The 16,265-nt window shown below is 41.1% G+C and overlaps 1 protein-coding gene across 6 annotated transcripts in view; it reads left to right on the top strand.

The window, feature by feature from the left end:
- UMAD1 (UBAP1-MVB12-associated (UMA) domain containing 1) overlaps positions 1 to 16,265 on the top strand; it is a 50,480-nt gene that overhangs the window by 14,462 nt on the left and 19,753 nt on the right. For all 6 annotated transcript variants that reach the window (XM_035128929.2, XM_035128927.2, XM_035128926.2 and 3 more), the window contains one exon: positions 7,555 to 7,616. In XM_035128929.2, coding sequence (XP_034984820.1) covers positions 7,555 to 7,616 — 62 coding nt within the window. The remainder of the gene's footprint in view (positions 1 to 7,554; positions 7,617 to 16,265) is intronic.

Genomic DNA, 16,265 nt, shown 5'->3' with positions numbered 1-16,265 from the left:
AGATTTCCTTCTGTTTTTTCCGCTCCACCCTCACTAGTAATGTAAACATATTCTGGATAGCCTCACGGGTTTCACAGATCCACAGCAAAGCTTGTGTTGTCCTGACCTGGGCTTCCTCTGCCTTCCCAAATGTGCCCTGAACAAAAACTACAAGTATCTCTGGAGTCTTGTGATATCCGTGAGCATAAAAAATGCAGTGCGTTCAGTGCAAGACTGCCAATGAAATGTCAGAAACCAGATAAATTTACCGGCATAGAATATATGTCCACAGTTCAAAGGTGAACCAGTATAGGAATATAGGAAGCTGCTTTATATGCAGGCCATTGGACAAACTAGCTGACTGGCAGCAGTAGACAAGGATATCGCCCAGCTCTACCTGAAGATGCAGGGAATTGAACATGGGAATTTATGCATGCAAAGCAGATGCTCCACCACCGAGCTACATTCCCTCCCTTTTGCCAGCCCAAGCAGTCTTTCGACTTATCCCTTCCTGCCCTTGAAATAATTCTATTTATGTGGTCACAAATGTGTACATGATCACAAATGCCACACCTCCACCTGCACAAATGTCCAGAAAAGGTGGTTCTAATCCAGCCTCCAAACTAAGGCCCGGGGGCTGGATGCGGCCCAATCACCTTTTAAATCTGGCCCGCGGATGGTCCGGGAATCAGAATGTTTTTACATGAGTAGAATGTGTCCTTTTATTTAAAATGCATCTCTGGGTTATTTGTGGGGCATAGGAATTCGTTCATATATTTTTTCAAAATATAGTCCGGCCCCCCACAAGGTCTGAGGGACAGTGGACCGGCCCCCTGCTGAAAAAGTTTGCTGACCCCTGTTCTTATCAGATGATTACAGTGGGTGTGGGTATCTTTTCTTTTAAGGATAATCCCTTGATGACTTATGATTGAATTGCACTATAGTAGTCAGCAGGATTGTTGTTGTTGTTGTTTAGTCGTTTAGTCGTGTCCGACTCTTCGTGACCCCATGGACCATAGCACGCCAGGCACTCCTGTCTTCCACTGCCTCCCGCAGTTTGGTCAAACTCATGTTCGTAGCTTCGAGAACACTGTCCAACCATCTTGTCCTCTGTCGTCCCCTTCTCCTAGTGCCCTCAATCTTTCCCAACATCAGGGTCTTTTCCAAGGATTCTTCTCTTCTCATGAGGTGGCCAAAGTATTGGAGCCTCAGCTTCACGATCTGTCCTTCCAGGGAGCACTCAGGGCTGATTTCCTTAAGAATGGATAGGTTTGATCTTCTTGCAGTCCATGGGACTCTCAAGTGTCTCCTCCAGCACCATAATTCAAAAGCATCAATTCTTAGGCGATCAGCCTTCTTTATGGTCCAGCTCTCACTTCCATACATCACTACTGGGAAAACCATAGCTTTAACTATACGGACCTTTGTCGGCAAGGTGATGTCTCTGCTTTTTAAGATGCTGTCTAGGTTTGTCATTGCTTTTCTCCCAAGAAGCAGGCGTCTTTTAATTTCGTGACTGCTGTCACCATCTGCAGTGATCGTGGAACCCAAGAAAGTAATATCTCTCACTGCCTCCATTTCTTCCCCTTCTATTTGCCAGGAGGTGATGGGACCAGTGGCCATGATCTTGGTTTTTTTGATGTTGAGCTTCAGACCATATTTTGCGCTCTCCTCTTTCACCCTCATTAAAAGGTTCTTTAATTCCTCCTCGCTTTCTGCCATCAAGGTTGTGTCATCTGCATATCTGAGGTTGTTGATATTTCTTCCAGCAATCTTAATTCCGGTTTGGGATTCATCTAGTCCAGCCTTTCGCATGATGAATTCTGCATATAAGTTAAATAAGCAGGGAGACAATATACAACCTTGTCATACTCCTTTCCCAATTTTGAACCAATCAGTTGTTCCATATCCAGTTCTAACTGTAGCTTCTTGTCCCACATAGAGATTTCTCAGGAGACAGATGAGGTGATCAGGCACTCCCATTTCTTTAAGAACTTGTCATAGTTTGCTGTGGTCGACACAGTCAAAGGCTTTTGCATAGTCAATGAAGCAGAAGTAGACGTTTTTCTGGAACTCTCTAGCTTTCTCCATAATCCAGCGCATGTTTGCTATTTGGTCTCTGGTTCCTCTGCCCTTTCGAAAACCAGCTTGCACTTCTGGGAGTTCTCGGTCCACATACTGCCTAAGCCTGCCTTGTAGAATTTTAAGCATAACCTTGCTAGCGTGTGAAATGAGCGCAATTGTGCGGTAGTCAGCAGGATTACATACGGGTAAATTATTTAAAGTTGGGGGGTTTTGCCTGTTGCGTTTCGGGAAAGACAAATCTTGTGGTGTGCATCTAGTCTGTGTCTTGACTTAAACCGGTGAAGAGTATTTTCTGCTTGAAGTTAGAATGATTCTGCCTGTCTAACACATCTGGCAAATTATCACAAACTGTTGCTCTCTGCATGAATGTGGCTTTGCATGCAGAGGGGGAAAACTGAAGGCTGAAGATCAACAAAGCATAACCCCATACCCCCCCCCGACCCCCTGTATATTGAGGATCCTCTTTTAAAATATCAATGGCTTTGAAAAGTTGAAAGTAGTGTAGCTTTGCTTTTCCTGTGGAACCTATCGGCAGAGAACAATTTACAGTCGGTGCCATTCTTCACAGCTGAATGGAGAATACTGTAGGTGCTTGTTCAGTGAAATGGAGCAGCTGCACCCGGTTTGGCCTGTCTCACATTAACATTTTGCTTTTTAATCAAGATCTTCACAGTCCTCTGCTACAGTTTTTCAGGACAGACGTGGTCAGTAGCGAGGCAGCTGCAGCATAATTCAACATGTACATGAAAGCAAAATTAAAATAATAATAATAATAATAATAATAATAATAATAATAATAATAATATAGAACTTCTGAGAAGTGAAGTAGTCCCTTAACGTTGCCCAACCTTAATGTTGCTAAACCAAATTCAGATGGCAGAATGAAAACCTTGTTTGTTTTCAAAAAAAGGGTGCTGCTAAGTATTCTCTGCTACAGAATGGAGGTTTTTTGAAGCTCAAACAGAACTTGAAAGGATAGATATGTAGATCAGAATATATTGGTTTGAAGTCTTATGGCAAAATAATTGATGCCTATGCAATAGCATAGAAAGATCTGAGAAAGACACACTTTTCTCAATTTTCTCAATTTGTTTATGTATTGCTAGACTTCAGGACAGTGGGTTCCCAAAGTGGGCATTAAGGGGGGGGCAGTGGGATTACCTAGGGGAGGCGCTAAGAGGCAGGCAGGTGCAAACACTATCAAATTTTGTAAAGCTAGTATCACTGGATCAAGTATCAATTTTGTTGTATTAAACTAAATAAATGTGCAATCAGTCATTTATGTTTTGAATTTTACTGTGTTACTGTCTTCCTTAGTGGGTTGTGCAAACCGTGATTCTAGGGGACACTAGAGATGAGATTATGGAATTTAGGGGGCAGTGGCTCGAAAAAGTTTGGGAACCACTGCTTCAGAAAACCTGCTTCTTTCTGGTGCTCAGAATTCTTTACAACTGGGGTTGCAGAAACCCATATGAATTCTCAAGCTGTGGGCCAGGAATGGCTTTCAGGTGGGCCTCGGTCTGCCCCCCAGCCACACTGTTGCCTTTCAACTATCAGCAGCAGCAGCTCCCCACATGCACCTGCAAGAGCAGGAGTTGGTTAAAGAGAGCAAGGTTGTAGTATGGAAAGTTGCCAGGCAAGGAAGGAAAGAGGGGAGAGAGATAACAGGAAGGAAGGAGGTGAAAGGGACCGATAGGAAAGGGGAAGTGCCGGGTGCAGCGCTTTTTGATGCCCCGCTTTACACACACACAAAGGCACACTTGCACCCCAGTTCCTCCCCACTTCCCATTAGGGATGGAAGCTTACACAAGTTCTCCTGATCTCTAAAGTCCAGAACAAGTCTTATAACTGTATGATGCAAAGCGGGTGCTTTCATACCAGAAGAAGGCACAGCCCTGCAGGTGCTTCCCCCGCAGGAAACAACTACGTAACCGGGCTGTCGCCACTCAGTACATGGGTTTGAAGGGCATTAACAAGCCTGTACTTGACAGTTTTTCCTCAAGCCCCATGGTCTTTGTATCTGCAATTTGTTTGGACTTGGGACTCTTAATGTTTTCCAGAATTCAGTAATGAAATAATAATATTATAATAATAATAATAATAATAATAATAATAATAATAATAAATTTTTATTTATACCCCGCCCTCCCCAGTCAAAAACCGGGCTCAGGGCGGCTGACACCAACAGAACCACAATAAAACATAAAAACAATTAATTAAAATACAGATTAAAATACAGTATTAAAATTTAAAGTGCAGCCTCATTTCAAGTAGGCCATAAGTGGCTGACACCAACAGAACCACAATAAACCATAAAAACAATTAGTTAAAATACAGATTAAAATACAGTATTAAAATTTAAAGTGCAGCCTCATTTCAAGTAGGCCATAAATCCAAGCCATGAGGGAGAAAAACACAGGGGTCAGGCTGAGTCTAACCCAAAGGCCAGGCGGAACAGCTCTGTCTTGCAGGCCCTGCGGAAAGATGACAAATCCCGCAGGGCCCTGGTCTCCTGGGAAAGAGCGTTCCACCAGGTTGGGGCCAGTACTGAAAAGGCCCTGGCTCTAGTAGAGGCCAATCTAGCCATCTTATGACTCGGGATCTCCAGAATATTATTGTTTGTGGACCTTAAGGTCCTCCGCGGGGCATACCAGGAGAGGCGGTCCCGTAGGTACGAGGGTCCCAAGTCGCATAGGGCTTTAAAGGTCAAAACCAGCACCTTAAACCTGATCCTGTACTCCACCGGGAGCCAGTGCAGCTGGTAAAGCACTGGATGAATGTGATCCCGCGGCCGGGACCCTGTAAGGAGCCTCGCCGCGGCATTCTGCACCCGCTGGAGTTTCTGGGTCAGCTTTAAGGGCAACCCTGCGTAGAGCGAGTTACAATAGTCAAGCCTGGAGGTGATCGTCGCATGGATCACTGTGGCCAGATCGGGGCGAGAGAGGTAAGGGACCAACTGAAATTAAGGGTGCACAGTACTATGGAATAATAACTTGACAAATATCAGAAAGCATGTATAAACTGACAGTTTAGCTTCTCTCTCGTATTTTATGTGTGCGCAGGAGGAGGCTGGCATCTTTCTAAGCTTAGCTTTCATCAGGCTAAAAATAAAAACTATTGTTTTACATGACAAGCTGCCCTCCAAAATTGTTCTTTGCAAATGAACACTTTTGCATGAGGAACAGTTTCTTTTGACTCTCAGATTTGGAACACAATGTTTTTGACTCCAGTGTCTCCTCTTCTTGCCCAGGGCCTTAACTCCACATTCTTTGTATATGCACAACTGTTGGACTGCCTTGGGCTGCCATCATGCTGCCTGTTCCACATGTTCATTTTTTTTGTCGGTGGTGCCAGGTGCAAACTCAGCTTTAAAAACGTACTTAGATTGGTTGCCACCACAATCTGAAATATTTAAAATGCTTTTACCTTCACTTCCATCTGTTCTTAACCCATAGCTCTATATCAGTGGATAGGACTTTCAGGGCTTTTTGAATTGAACTGGAAGATCAATGTTATTTTATTTTTGTTTTCTTTTGATCCATTTGAGGATATGGGTCCATTAGCAAAAATGTCATTTGTCCTTTTTAATGGAACGCATTGGACCAATGTGTCTGTGCTCTTCCCACCTACTGAAACATGGAATTCTAATAAGAAACATGCCCTGGTTTGATTCCGCTGAGCTCCAGACTTCAGTTTGGGGAGAGACTGTTGACTAGATTTCTAGATGGAGGGTTCCTTGGGAGTTTTGATGCCAAAATAACATTTTGTGTGGCACAGAGCAAATGGCTAGATTTTGAAACAACTAGATAATATTGTATTTTTCTGTTATTTTACGAGGCTTCCCTGTTTTCCACATAAAGCCTGGAGTGCTCTCCCAAGCATATGTTGCAGAACAACATAATAGCTTAGGGGCAGGCGAGGAAGGAGAGAAAAAGGCCTGAACCTGCTGGTACTAAGCATTCTGACTATGTTAAGCTTCATGCAAATCTTGAATTTTAATATTTTGCTAAATCTGCCCTGTACACATAACAATACAGCTCCAAGTCTGGAGAAGACTTCTGGAAACCATCTAGTTAAGCAATGTCTGGTTGGCTAGTTGGATGGATGCTTGATTGGAGTAGAAGGCAGGGGACAAAACTAAAACTTCTCCTTTCCAGTAATTTCAGTAGAAGAGGCTGTGGGTGGGTGGTTATCCCTAATCATGAGATGTCAGGGGGTCAGTCTGTGGGCAGTCATTAGACAAATGGTCGCAACATTTTTGAGCTTTTGGTTTCCCTGTGGCCACCTCTGGTGGGCTTTTACGTCTTTGCACCTACTCCTTTCCTTTAATTGGCTTGCCTTGCTTCCAAAGAAGCTCAGAAGTGGCCAATAGAATAGCCTGCATTCGCTGCCCTTGTCAGGAAAACAAATGTTTCTGTTGCCCTTCAGGAGGCTCATGGTGACACAGTTTTTCAGAACACCCTGTTTAGTACAGTCTCCTGCAGATGTTCATCTGGCTTGCTTTTATCACACCAAAAGCAACTTTTGTCAGAATCAAAGATAGAATGTGTGCTAGCCCTCTGTTCCACTTGAAGCTACAAGGATGGTGTCATCTTAACCGCATTGTGTGTCCTCAAGTATATGTCCAACAGATAAGGCCATCATCACAATGAGCTTGGGCTTCATGTTTCCAGTGTCCCAAGAGGTGTGACTTCTGTATTAACAAGCATTCAACCCTACATTTTTTTCAGGCAGCATGAGAAGGTTGAAAGTAACGATAACTGCATTCAAAAACAGTTGCTGCTGGTTATCGTTGTAGTTTCTCTTCTAGCTTTGTGTGGGTCCTAATTTTAGAAGTTGTGAAGGATATCTAGTTTGGCAGCATAGCAAGATCACAAACGAAACAGTACAAATGAGATTTCACAGTAGGAAGGAAATAGGAACCCATTCAGAGGTCTCAGTCAGCCACAACTGTGCTACCTTTACTAATAATTACGTAAACTTGGTTCAGATAGGAGACCAGAAAATTTCAAAATGCTTGATCTCTCCTTTTCAGTGAATTTCTCAGTGCATCAGAAGTATCTTCATTATAATGCAAAGCATTTTGGATGTTAAATTTTGCAAACATGACAGCTCCACTGAAATGCAGTGTGACATGATGTGCCCTTTTGTTGAATAATACCTTTTGTTTTTTATAAACAAGTTTGTATTTTATAACCAATTTTGAAAATGTTTCCAATAAGAGAGGGAAGTAGTTTGTGATGAAGAAACTATTTACCCCCAATAGGAGTACCATTTCACGTAATAAGAAAGTTTGCTGAAGCACATGGAACATGTCTCATTTTTTCAGCTGTTTCTTGAACCACCTCCCTGCCTGTTAATTTCAGTGTTAGATGTCTTGATTTGGGCTGGGTTTTGGTGGAGAAGCAATTTGCAAACTTTTACATTGTAAGCGATGTTGCAATCATGAAAGGGACCAATAACACAAATCTCTTGCATTGTGTCTTCTAGGCAATACAGTGAATGAAGAAAGCAATGAGTCTTCAGGACCTGAGGGTGACCAGACTACACAGGTCAGAAATCCCTCTTTTAACTCTGTCTGATAAAAGGATATGGTTGGTGTTAGCCGGAGTTACTAAACATCAGCTGTGGTTTTCTGTATTTAGATAAGATTTCAAAAACTTAAATTTTTTTCTCAAGCACTGTAAGGCAGAGGAGGGAGGCTTTTTCTATGAGCAGCAAAAGCATCTGGCACAAGTTGCAAATCTGGCCACACCATAGCTTGCTTCCAAGTCTCCCGTATTCCCTGGGAAACCCCCGTTTTTCCAGCCATTTCCCACTGGCAGCCCAGATTTAAAAAAAAACCGTAAATCCCCCGGATTCTTACTAGTCCGGGGAGGCACCTTCTGCGCATGTTTGGAGTCTCTGGAATGTGCAGAACCAATTTCTGGCGCTGCGGCCATTTTGGAAATGGGCAGAGCATGCGTAGAAGCAACTTCCGGTGCCACTCTGCCCAGTTCCAAAATGGCCACAGCGCGACTTCTGGTGCTGCGCCGCGCCGATCCCGGATTTTTCAATCTGGGAGTTGGCACCTACAGGCCACACTCAGGATGGAGCCCAACCATAGTTCTGTCAATATTGTGGAGTGAGGCAGGACTTTATTATGAAGGGAGGAGGTTCCTATGTTTCTGTAGTCCAGCCCACGTCATGACTTGACATCATCGCTTTCTGTTAGGCGGATGAAGTTACATGGTATATACCCCCCCTACTTCATCTTGCCAGCCTTCTTCCCTCACTTACAGTGATCTATTAAACATTTACTGCTGATGAGAAACATAGCCTTACCAGGCTCAAACATAAAAACCTTTTCGAAGATTTAAAGTACACAAAGCATTGAAAATTAATGTGTAAAAGAATAAATGCTACAACTGCTATATGCAAGCCAGTATACTATTAGGAGAAGGGGACGACAGAGGACGAGATGGCTGGACAGTGTTCTTGAAGCTACAAACATGAGTTTGACCAAACTGCGGGAGGCAGTGGACGACAGGAGTGCCTGGCGTGCTATGGTCCATGGGGTCACGAAGAGTCGGACACGACTAAACGACTAAACAACACAACAATACTATTACTTGTTTAAATTTTTAGATAATTGCTTTATTTAAATACTTAATGTTGTAGCCAATGTTAGTCCTACTCTGAGTAGATTCACTGAGCACAACTTACTTAGTCATCCAATGGGCATGACATACTTCATTCAGTTTAGTAGGTTTACTCTGGGTATACTTAGTTGGAGACAACCCTTTTAAATTAGCATTTATAGATCTTCCGGTTGGTCGCGTCGCCATCGAGGTTGGAGGTCCGTTCAGCGGAGCGGACCTCGGCACTTTGAAGGAAGGGAATGCCGCTCCAGCGAAGCGGATTCCCTTTAAAAACCCCGAGTCGAGAGTCTTGGGGCAGGTTCGTCTGGCGGGCGTCAAAAGCGGGCTCTCCCCCCCCCCCGGAAAGGCTCTGTTTTGAGCCCCCGAGAGTGGCGGGATCGGAGCTGCGACGCGACAGACAAAGACCGCTAACTTCAAAGCGCAACGCTGCGAAACCGCGAGGCACAGCGACCAATTCTCCCAAGATTTTGGATCAAAACTGTAAGTTTGGACTTTGATTTGGATTTAAATTTGGACAATTGGCGAAGGGATGAGACTTAAAAAACGGGAGTCAGTCTCTACCCATTGATGAGCTGGAGGCAGTGCTTTAGCCCGAAGCCAGAGAAAAGGATACAGAGTTTCAAAATCCCCAAGGAAAAACTATAACTTCCCCACCTAAGGCAGGGCTAAGGGGGGAAGAGTGGAACAATATTGACCCTGCAAAAGCAATTGAAATACGTGGGAGAAACCCCTTCTCAACCCGGGACTCGGCACCCCAGGAGATTCAGCGAAGTTTTTATGAAAGGAAAGGTTGACAGCTGTCAACAATAAAGTTAAAACGGTTTGCGATGAAAAAAGAAGAGATCAATTGATTGGATTTTAAGAACTGTGAAAATTATTTTTCAGCCATGTTGGATTTTTTTTTTTTTTTGGAGTGGGACTTTTGAGTCTCCATTGCTCCTTGTCTTCTAATCTCCCTGCTGCCCTTGAGTGAGAAAGAATGTCAACATCCGGAACATCTGTTTTCCAGAGGACAGTGTTAAAATTGCTTGGAAACCTTATAGATGGGCAACAACAGCTTAGAGCTCAGCTAAGAGACGTCAGAGAACAGTGTCAGGAACTGAATAAAACTTTGCAGAATGAGATTAACAATGGAAAATTAATTCCTGAAGACAGAAGGCAAGAATACACAGAAGAAGAAGGAAATGCCCAACAAGGAGAAGAGAAGGACCAGGACTTCATGGATAGTTCTGATCCTCTGGAATGGGAAAAACAAGAACTGGAATTGATTTCATGGGAAATGTGGGGAAATGTGAATAGGCAAGGAAAAGAGTGTGGGAAAATGGAGGGACAGAGGGAGGGGAAGGCAGGTGCATGGGTGGTAAAATGGGAAAGAATGGGAGTGGGATCAAAAAAAATTTGAATTAAAAGTAAGGCAGGAAAAAATGGATATGGATTTTGGTTTATATTAAGGAATATGAATTTGGATTATAATTTGGAATTGCTGTATTAAAATGGGGGAAAGGGTCTGGGGTGGAGGAGGTGGTAGTAAATAATTAAGGATAGAAGAAAATATATGAATTAGGAAGGATTAAATTTAGGAAAATTTCTTGGGGGAAGACTAGGCTAGGGAGAAAAAATATGAGGTTGATTTAAAAAAATGTTTATTTGAAGGTTATAAGTTGAAATCAGGGCATATGAATTGTTTGTTTAGATAAATAGCTTGGGGGCCTGCTCTCCCTTTCTCCCCCGCTGTTCCGGGGCCTCTTGGTGGCAGAGAGAGGTTCTGGGGGCGGGAGGGGGGGGAGTGATAAACCAAGCTATAAAAGGAAACATCTTTAACTGCTCGTCACCCACGGGCCTACTCGTGGCAGGGGGGGCACTGTGGGTTGGAGGGGTGGGAGAAGATGGATTTTATGTTAATTGAAATAAGAGGTAATGTGAAATGATAATGATATGCTGTATGAATTTAGGTTTAAAGACTATGAGCTGAATTGCTACAATGAAATTGCAATGATTGAGTAGGAGAAGATATGAAAATCAATGGGGAAAGACGAGGGGAAGTCACAAAAACAATGTTAACTAAAAGAGGATGAATATGTTTTGTTTTATTTTGTAAAATCAATAAAAATTATATTAAAAAATAAATAAATTAGCATTTATATGAGAATGTGTGTTCACGGGAGAGACACAAATATGCACAAGTAGTGATTTGATGATTTTATTAGATGATTTTATTAGATGATTAGAAAATGATTAGATTTTCTGGTGTCAAGACAGTTTCACTGGCCAAACCCGTAAGTCATTTTGCAGGATAGTGGAGCATACCATTGGATTATTTAGAGGTGGTTCTTTCTTTGCTTCCTAACTGTTGCTAATCTACTTTTATGGACATATGATGTCCATTGCTTGTAATCAATATATCCCTATAATAGATCTGGTTCAGTAAAAAGTTATGTTATTCAGATTTGTAGTGCTAATTAATATAACTAATGAGTTCAGAAAAAGGAACTGTGTGTGTTGCAAACACTTTCCTTTTTAGTTCATTGCAGTAGCACTCACTGCCAAAGAGGCAAGCTGCTAGTGACTTTGAAAATGGCTTGTTTCTTCATTACTAATTGCTGTAGTAAAAATATGAAAGAAAATTGTGGTTGCACATATTGGGTGGTATCCAGTGTTAGTTCCATTTATAATAAACCCATTGAAATCCATAGATTTAAGTTACTTAAGTCATTGGTGTGGCTGTTTTTTCTTCTCAGTGGGTCTGCTCTGAATATGACCTAGTGGTATATCTCCTTTAATTCCCATTCATATCTGTAAACATAATACAGTATATATCTTCATTTGTATTGTGGCCTCTATGTTGTCTCTTTTGGCTAAGTATAATGACATAGTCAACCCTAGAGTCGGACACGACTGGACCTGATGGTCAGGGGCCCCTTTACCTTTACCTTAATGACATAGTCAATGAAAAATATTAGAATATAAAGATACAGGTGACATACATTTATAAATACATTTATATATACATTTATAGCACAGATGAAACACTACTGTAGCAGCTATGCTATGGTATAGTGAAATTTGTCTCCAGGTAGCAGATTTTGGTCACACATAGAACCTACTTTGCTTCTGAAACTCACTCCAGATAGGTTTTTTTGACACCTGCTCTGATGTCTTTTAACAGTTTTTAAAAATGATTCGTGTTTAATATATGCTGAGACGTGTTCTATGTTTATATTTACCATTGTAATTGTTTCAGGTTGGAGGCAACCCATGGTTAAAGCAACTTAAAACTAAAACAACTTGCATAATGGCATGACTTCATTGGATAGAACCCTGTGTCTTTAAATTTCTTATTTTGTTGATTTAATAATATAAGCTATCCCCAGAGTAGAAATACTCGTGGATGGGAGATGAATGGTTTAAATAAACAAACAAGTCATCTATATACTAAAACTGATTCAAATCTTCCCATGCTTTTGTAACCAAAACCTCATTATAGATACTTAAGAGAGATATAGGAAATTTATAGCAGAAATTACCTATTGCTGGGAGAGGGGGAAACAGCCCCATAATGATTTGGTGGCACAGGCTGTTGGCCAGACCTAGACCTGCATAGCTTCAGCATTGTGATGGCCTCCTGTGCTTTAAGACCATATCCTGGGACATACGGTATGTGTGTGTGTTTTGTAAAAAGGACCATCTCATTGTTTGGCTAGGTCACTTCCTGTTGCACCCTGAAAAACTATTTGTAAATGTCCCCAGAGATGGAAGAAAGAAAGAGCTGCCCATAGACATCCATGGAGAATTTAATTGGACATGAGTTTATACAACCCCCCCGTCCATACCCCCGTCCAAAAAAAAAATGAAGTGGGGAAACCCAAATGGAGCAAAAAACTCATCAGTTCAGAAAGAACTGAGCATGCCCATTGGGCATGAAATGCCTAATGACTGTTGCCAGGGAAACCTTGGGGGAGGTGATTTAAAGGGAATCTGGAATTACAAACAGTGAGTGATGTACACTGCAACATTTTGTTGCAGTTCCCTCTGAAAAATAAATAAAAAACAAAATAAATAATTACCTACATAAAATGTACCCAAATGAAGTGTTCCAAAAATATGGCAAACTGTGTTGTCCATCACGCTTCAGAAAGTTTTTACAAAAGATTAATTGCTTGCATAAGGTTCGCTGAGCAATAAGGAGTCCTTATTTTAGACCTAGTTTGCACAGTAGGGAGGAATTAGAGAACATGGACAGAATAGGTACCTAGGGAGAAAGTGATAAAGAAATGTTTGACATCACATTTCTAAGAAAAGAATGGTACTGAAAATATACCAAAGATAATGGCCTTAATTTTTAGTAAAGCACCATTAGGTAGTACGGTAAGAAAAGAAAATAAGAGGAAAAAACTGTGAAATAGTTTTCAAATTAAGATGGAGTCAGAAAGGCTGTTCATTTCTGAAAGTTGTCTTGGGAAATGCCAATGTGATCACAATACTGTGTACTCAGACAAATTAAACAAACCAGGAAAAATAGAAGGAATAAATATTTCATTGCTGAAGAGAAGAATTCAGGAGCCTCATTGGTATTAGAAGCATGGAAGAATGATTCTGTGTATAAAATACGTTTTCAAGCTTAGTAAAAATGAGGAAGACAAACTCCTCAAGTGAATTATAGGTGATGGGGGGTAGCAGGAACTACAGGAAAAAAGCTGATCTGTCTGTGAACCCCATCACAGGACTGCTGTTACCCATACTCCTGCTGCTGTTTTTTTTACCACTGTACCTACTTAAATGGCACAAGGAGTGACAGCTGTTGCCACCTTGTTGCCTGTTACCAATTTATTTTTTATTTGGTGAGCTTAGGGGGAAATATTGAAATATGAAATGCAGCAATGAATGAGGGAGGTCTAGTTGATCACTGCAGTCCTTTCTGAAAACAACTTTTGGTATATCATTTGCCCTCTTTGCTAGTGCTTTTGAGATTATTGCCAGGGAAGTGAATTGATAAAAAATATAAAACTGGGACTGGTCATGCACATCACTTTTTCATGTTTGAATATGGTAGATCCCTGAGTTTGTTCTCAAGGGACCAAAAGAATTAGATTATGCCTGAAGACTGTGTGTACTCTTCATTGTGCAATCACACTACGTATATACTGAAACTGCTTTGGGTAGCATTTTCCCAATCCTAAGAATCCTGATTGTCTGTGTGGCTTGCTTTGAAGATGCTTCAAGCCTTATAGTAGAGGCAGAATGGTAGGATTCCAGGAGCAAGTAATTGACTGCTTTCATGCTTTGGCTCTGCAGCATGTTTCTGAACTACAGTACAGCTTTCATCAGCCCCAACAAACATGGCCAATGTCCAGGGATGATGGGTGTTGTAGTTCAGCAATATCTGGAGGACCAAAGATTCCCTACACCTGCCTTACAAGGACAGGAAAAAAAATGTTAGGAAAATTTGCAAGGAGAAAAATGCAAAATGGTGCCACGAAGCAGTAATTTTAACATGCATTGCCTCACAGAAATCCCAGGAAGATGTAATTGGTGTTCACATAGAAATATTTTAAGATCAAACTATCTGTTTTTGTCAACTTAAAACATTTATTGATACCACTTTCATTGTTTATTTCTATCTTTTTATGGGTTCCTGTTAGAGATGTAATGTCATGGAGGGGAAAAACAATTTTTTTACAGCTCTCCCCCATTTTTATGTTTTCTAAGTCTTCACATCTCTAGTTGCTGTGTATAGGCAAGCTTCTATACAGGCTGAATAAAATAAAACAACTAGATCACTTTTTCTAGAAAGTTTGCAGACATTGATTGGTGTTTAAACCTTTATTTCCATGCCCGTGCATTACAAAGAACAAACTGTAAAGTTGATAAATGTTTGTGTTCTAAGCTATGCATTGAAATGGAGGCAGAAATGCTTGTGTGGTTATGAATAAACAAGAAGGGCATAGCTGCTAGTGAGTCATATTTCATGTATTTGCATGTCAAGAAGTAGAAAACATTGCACAAGGATATGCAGCAAACACTTTAGACTTTCCCCCCTAATAATAAATATATGAAGGTTTGCTTCATATGTAGGAATCTATCCTACATAATCACAATTGTATTAAATATATTGTGTATCCCCGAGAAATGTTCTCTTTTTGTATATGCCTTCCTTGATCACAAGTGCTTCAAATTCTGCCTTGGACTTCAACTCTGTTCTACTGCTTATAGGCAGTGCTGACATTTATGAGCACTGAAACCTTGGTCACAGTAATTTTCCTGGGTTTAGGGGCATCCATGGTGATGGTATTGCTCATCTAAAAGGGGTGACAGTGGACAAGGTCTTCTGAGTTGTAATTTCCAGTAATGGAGCAAAGTTGACTTTTCAGTAATTTGCAGCTGAAAGCAGTTTGCTGAACCAGAAGACTTCCTAGAGGAGAGTGGCAGGAAGGTTAAACAAGAAACTATGCAATTCTACAATTAGCTGACTGTCAGAGTTGTATGGCTTATTAGAGACGATGGCCTTTGTCATTTGGATCCATTCTCCTTTCTTAACAAAAAAAAAATTAAATTATATTGCAAAAAAGGCTCAGGTTAAAAAAGGAAAACATTCCTGTCTGCAGAGGCAATATACATAGTTTATTTCCTTTTAACATTAGCCTCTTTTGAAATTAACCTTTGAAGACGATGGGAGAGGACTGAGAAATCCATCTGTTCTCCTAATGCTGATCTTTGCTCTTAAATCATACGACTGTCAGCTTTTTATGATCACTAATATGGTTATTGTAGGTTGACAAATGTACTGCATTAGGGTGCTTGTATGCCAAGGTGGTTTTTAGGACTGGGAGACTCAAGTTCCAAGCCCCAGTCAGTCATCAGGTTTGCTGGGTTGCCTTGGGGATTATAGTTTAACTTTGTTTCCCATATTTGCTGTAAAGATTGTCAATGACTTTGTGCATGAAAAACTACCATAGGAATTTTCATTAACAATAATTTATGTTGATGATTTTCCAAATGCTACTTGACTGAATTGTTTGGCCTTGAATCCCTGGCTGATACTCTTGACTCCCCACCCCCTCCTGCTTCATTTACTGCTCACCTATGTGCAGTCCTCATGGTCTTGCCATTTCCTCCTTTTGTTCTTTGCTGTCATAGTCCTTGTCTAAATGTCTATTGGTTGCTCGAATCTTATTTTCAAAATACAGAGTTCTGCCCTTAAGAATGAATACTGAGTTGTAGTGCAGAGTCCAAAGCTATCATTTCACCTATCCCCCTTTAATTCTCTCTTTGACTCATTAAGGAAATTAAGAGAATAATTGTTGCTTTGTTTTGTTTTGCAGCAACCAACAGCATAGAATGTAATACCTGTAACAATAAATAAAACATCATCTGATTCTGACAGATGGCATGATCATGAATTAGGACTTATAATGCTTATCAAACATCTGTGTTTGAGTGCCCTGGGGAATAGACTGGTGCAAGAAACAAAGAAGGTAGTTGTAGAAATAACTGCTGTGGTTTGTATTTGTCTACTGTCACCTTGTAACTTATGCTTGCTTCTTTGACATTGCATTTTGCACT

This window comes from Zootoca vivipara, chromosome 12, assembly GCF_963506605.1.
Source record: "Zootoca vivipara chromosome 12, rZooViv1.1, whole genome shotgun sequence".
NCBI classification, from domain to species: Eukaryota; Metazoa; Chordata; class Lepidosauria; order Squamata; family Lacertidae; genus Zootoca; species Zootoca vivipara.
Note: the sequence above shows the minus strand (reverse complement) of the source record. Positions and strands in the feature narration are given on the sequence as shown.